The following is a 5,599-nucleotide window of genomic DNA, read 5'->3' as shown; positions in this document are numbered from 1 at the left end:
GGAACCACAGCCAATATTATCTTGGGAAGAGTTTAAAGAAAACCCAATTGTTGTAATTGATATAAGCCACCAAAACAAAGTAGTCAAAAGCGGTCCAATAGATGTTCAAGTTGAATTTGAAACTAATTCACAAATTCCAGCTGGTGTATCTGCTTACTGCTTAATCCTTTATGATCGATTAATCGACTATAATCCTTTAAATGGAATTGTTCGAAAAATGTTGTAATATTCTATACTCATTTCATTATTTAATTGATAATTTAATAAAGAAAAAAAAATACATTTTAAAAATATTTTTTATATTGTTTATTTATTTCTTGGTTTTTTATATAGATATAAACATATACATATATGTGAAATACATTAATCTTAACTAAAAAATAAATTATCAATATCAATTGCTTCATTCAATAGATTTGTAAAGTTTTTTTCACGCTCTATAGCTACATGACCCCAAGCATATGTGTTCACCTTATCTTGGCGAACCATTCTTTTAGTATCTTCAAAACTTAATACAATTTTAGATAACTCATTTGTTCAAATTTCATGCAGCTTAGATCTAAAAGTATACATGGTATCACTAACTATGACTTCATTAAATAGAGTATTCTTATAATCTTCTATGTTATATCGCCTAATGACACATTTTTTTACACCTTTAGCTTTTTTAACTTCCACGCCATCATCTACCGTATACGAGTACATTTTTGAGCCTAAACCAACAAATTCAAGCTTAATTTTTCCACAATTCTCGTCTTTCATCACACCTATAACTTTTTTATTTCGTCGGGGTATGTTATACACATTATCTTCAGGGTAAGCTGATGTATCGAAGTATTGATCAACATCTGCTCTTATATCCTCATAGATATCTTCAGTATATATAGTATATATAAATGAATCCGTATCCATATAATTTAGAATTACGCGCTCACCAAATTTATTTTTCATATAACCGTAATGGAAATCATACATTTTCCATTTTGCTAACTCCAATATACAAAACCCTAAATATATAGGTTTGTTGTAAGTTACACAGAGTCTCTCCATTTGGATTGCCCAAAGATCATCGCAAAATTGTGTAGCGCTATGGAAGTTGGGTTTAGCTATCAAATATTGAGCTCCTAATTTATTTCGGTTAGTTGTTTCCCAATGATTTACTAACTTTATATCTTTCCGTTTATCTATATTTTCCATAGTTTTTCCAAATACTGCATTATGGAAAAGTTTAAATAAATTCCTTAAGAAATCATTGTCCGCTTTTTGTCTTTCTTCAGTATTTTTATCTATATATGAAGCTAACCATGGAGACTGATCAAAGGAAATTACGCGATGAACTTTATCCAAAACCAGACCATTATCTAAGCATTGTTTTAAAGTCATATAATGCATGCTATAAGATTTTTTTGGATCAAAATCGGCAATCAGCTTGTCATAGTTTGAACCCCCAACTTTTTTGTTTTCAGAACAGAAAGGGAAATCATTATGTTTATCATGTAACGATTTTGGAAAACTTAGATCCACTTCGTATATGTAACCAATGTTTGAATTTGCTTTAAAGTTCTGAATTTGTCTAGCATCTCTTATTGACCCATTGAAAATTGCCATTAGGGAGATATTGCCTCATAGCCCAACCGTAGAGATTATTCGCATCAATATATAATAAATAACTTGATGGAGAGTTTTGATCAAAATTCTTCATATATTTATTATTCGCTTTAGTGTACCTCCTTGAGCACTGTGTCAGACCACCTCTAATACCATTCTTAATTAAATGAAACATGTCTAGATCGGTTAATAATTCAAGACCTACTTTTGTTTGCCTGAGCATAGCATCAAATGATAATCCTGGTGCTGTATAATACTGACAAGGATCTAGCTTATGAACATTTTTACATGACTTTCTAAAATTTTCTAAAACGTCAGTAAGAAGTAGAACGTCAGCCTTTAAATATAACTCCATGTAACCACGTAAAGTTTTACAATTGAATTTTTGCCACACTTTTATAGCATGCTCATATTCTTCTATATAGCACCTTTTGTCATTTAATGTACTATAAAATGACTCGATTGGAGGATCAACTTCTCAAAGGAATTTAAATATTCATAACAGAATATTCCCTTTTTCCTCATGAGAGTGAATTCATTATCATTGGTGAAATGTTTTCTAATAGATAACATATCTCCATCTGTACAGTAGCTAGCTAAAGCATCTAAACTACTAGCCATAAAACGAATTGAATCCAAAAATATTCAAACGTCTTGTGTCTATCATAAGGATTTATATTCACCGTATGCGATAAAGAAATATATTTTTCTTTTGTTAGAGGAATTATAGTGGTGTTTCCCTCTATAGTGGTCAAAAGCTCTTTAACAAACAAATGGCAATCATATTCTGAAAAATTATGGAAAAATATTGGGATGAATTGTACTACCATATAATTAATGTTGCATACATTATGAGCTGCCCCTCTAAATTTACCTGTTACGTGACAATGATCACGAACTTTATCATCATATAAATTTTTATCACAAATATGGCAATTTAGTGCTGAGTCAAATATACTTTGCTCGATAGATGATAGCGGTTTCATTGGCGTATTAAGAGACAAGTAATTATTATACATTTCTCTACTGGAAACATCTAATTGCTCTATAAATTTTTGAGCTGCATCCTCACCACTATAGTGATGATATTCATCTAAACTACTATCAAATGAACATTTAATATTGAATCCATATGCACATGGAATATGCTTCTTAATTCTTTCCCCACCTGCTATTACAGTCTCTAAAACACATTCAAAATCTGCATAAATAATAAATGGTACGTCCATTTGTTTTCTAAAGTTCTTAAATTCTAAAATACTTTCCTCAACTGTGGGCATTTTTGTGACGATACGACTACAATACTTTTTGTGAATAATGATGAAGTCCTTGTTGGATTTCTATTCGGAGTACTGTCCATTGCAGCAATTAAACACCATTTGAAGCAGAATTTATCGTTATTTTTTAAGTTCCAGCACGCTTTTTTATGACGCAACGATTTAGGAGTATTTATATACTGCGATCCTTTAATTGGAGCAGATTTATTTATTTTCAACTCCAGCGACAATATTTTAGATAGAGCCCATCCAGAATCCCTTTCTTGAAATTCAGACATCTTATTCTTTATAGAGTCTGCATGTGTATTGAATATTTCATCAACATCATCTGAGAGCGTTATTTGATTCATTTTGGTTATATGCCAATTGCTTACAATCTTGATTTCATCCTCAAATATCTTTGCATATTCACCAACGACTTCTATATTAAACTTTAAAACTGCGTACGTTTCCACAGCACTTCTTCGCACTTATATTGATAAGTTTTAATGCGATTTTGTAAACCACTATTTATCAATACCATTCTAGGATCAATAACGGTACAACTTTTTTCTTTGTGAGAGTTTGTTCTACAGTGATTTTTTCGCACATTTATGTTGCACGAATCGCAATACATAAAGACATATGATTGCCTCTTTCTTTCAGACATCTGTTGTTAAATATTTTGTTCATTTCCTTCGTGATTGTCCATTTGTTGTTGTTGGTTACATTGTTGCTGCTCATTTCCTTCGATATTTTCCATTTGCTGATGATGGTGATATTGCGACTGTTGTTCATTAATATTGTATTGTTGCTGGTATGTTTGATATTGTTGCTGTTGATGATGAAAACTGTGTTGTTCCTGTTGTTGATCAAGTTGTTGCTGCTGTGATCTATGAAGTTCTTTCTTCCGTTGTTTATGTAAAAGATATGGATGATAGCGATTATTTTGATATGATTGTAGTCGTTGATTATATTCTCCAGAATATTTATATTGCCCATGATTATTGTATTGTCCAGCATGACGATATTGTTCAAAATTATATTGACATTGTTGTTGCTGATTGTGATGAGTTCCATAATGAAATTCTAATGCTTGAGAATTTATAAACATCTGATTACATAAATTACATAACTTATGTAGTTCGCAATACTTTTGATATTCCATGCTGTTAACAAATTCTACAGCGCAAATATTGCATTTAAAACCCATCGAATTCATTTTTGATTTTTTTTTCTTTTTTATTCAGAGAACAAATTTAAAAAATTTGTAGGGAACGTGGTTTTTCGTTGAAGTCTCAACAGAAAATGAAGATTTACATTTAAAATAAATAAAGGAAAAAAAATCATTTCAGTTTACAGCATTATTGTTGTACTACACTAGCATACACATATGGATAATTTGATACCTATTATTAAAAACATGATTCACGAAAATTTATGATATTTACGAAAGGAATATTTCAATCTTTAAAATGGTCTCACATCTTAAAAATGACTTTGAATGTCTTCCTATTGAAACAGGTGTGAAAAGAAACACTCGTAATTTTCTAGTTAAAACAGCAAAAACAAATAAAGGTTTGATAACAAAAAAAAAAAAAAAAAAAAAAAAAAAAAAAAAACTGTGTAAAAACTATAACCTCAGCAGAAAAGAGCGCCACTTTTCTTCAGCATACAAGTTTTTTCAACAGGACCGGGATCGGTCTATGATATTGTACTATTAAACAAAACATTCGAAAATAGTATTGCACATTTAACCACAATCAATAAAAGCACACAAACAAAATTAGAAAAAAAAAAACACTTGAATGTTTTTTCCCTAGATAGGATCGTATATGTAAATATTCCTATGTAGCAATATTTACTCAAAATGGTTACTTGGGTTGGCTCTAGTTCCCACGAGTGTGAAAAATAATCTTTTCTGGTCACACGTATAAAAAAGTCTTCCTACTCAAACTGTTGTTTAAAGGAACCACTAGTAATTTTCTAGTTAACAACAACGTAAACAAACAGTAGGTGCGAAGAAAAACCTCACACACAAGACAAACACACAAGTCAACCTGAACCTCGACACACAAGTCAAACAAAATTATCTAACCCCACGTCATTTTTTACCGCAACTCAAAAATGTATGTTGGATTGCTCTATGTCTATTTAGTAACAACATAAACAACTAGGATTTGTTTTCTTACTACACACAACTCGTACACAAGAATATTAATTTATTGCCACCTAATCCCCTTCCCTTTCTTGAATTGTTCTAGGTGTGAAATAAATCCTCACTTAAAACTAGATCGATCCGAACTTGTCATAACTTATTACCGCTAACCCCCTTCTCTTTCTTATAACCCTTTACACAGGTGACCATTGATGTTTATCCCCCTCCCTTATCTCATGTACAAAGGTGCCCGTTGATGTTTACCCCCCCTTATCTTATTTACACAGGTCTTATTGATCTTATCTTATCTTACCTGAGCCAGAAGGAAGACCTCACATATACTACGAAATCTCCAAAATATCCAAAAATTAAATCAATACCAAAAAGTAAATAACCAAATAAAAAATATTACTTGGGAACATATCATTAACAATTCTTATAACACAAACGAACTCTATAACAATATACATAACGTTTTCAACAAAATATACGAGAGCACTAAAAAAGAACACACAATATCCATGGCTAACAGAATCGACATTGAAGTCATGTAAAATAAAAGACAGATTATATAAAA

The 5,599-nt window shown here is 31.0% G+C and overlaps 1 protein-coding gene across 1 annotated transcript; it reads right to left on the bottom strand.

The window, feature by feature from the left end:
* Positions 1–3,540: 3,540 nt before the first annotated feature.
* On the bottom strand, positions 3,541–3,978 carry LOC105262428 (putative cyclin-dependent serine/threonine-protein kinase DDB_G0272797/DDB_G0274007). Its single transcript, XM_059128485.1, has one exon. It carries the CDS (start codon positions 3,976–3,978, stop codon positions 3,541–3,543), a length of 438 nt encoding a protein of 145 aa, XP_058984468.1.
* Between the last annotated feature and the right edge of the window lie 1,621 nt (positions 3,979–5,599).

Source organism: Musca domestica, unplaced genomic scaffold, assembly GCF_030504385.1.
Source record: "Musca domestica strain aabys unplaced genomic scaffold, Musca_domestica.polishedcontigs.V.1.1 524, whole genome shotgun sequence".
Taxonomy (NCBI): Eukaryota; Metazoa; Arthropoda; class Insecta; order Diptera; family Muscidae; genus Musca; species Musca domestica.
This window is presented reverse-complemented; position numbering and strand designations above follow the sequence as displayed.

Bases quoted from the DNA above. Each gene is read 5' to 3' on its own strand.
- LOC105262428 (XM_059128485.1), bottom strand. From the start codon at position 3,978: ATGTTTATAAATTCTCAAGCATTAGAATTTCATTATGGAACTCATCAC.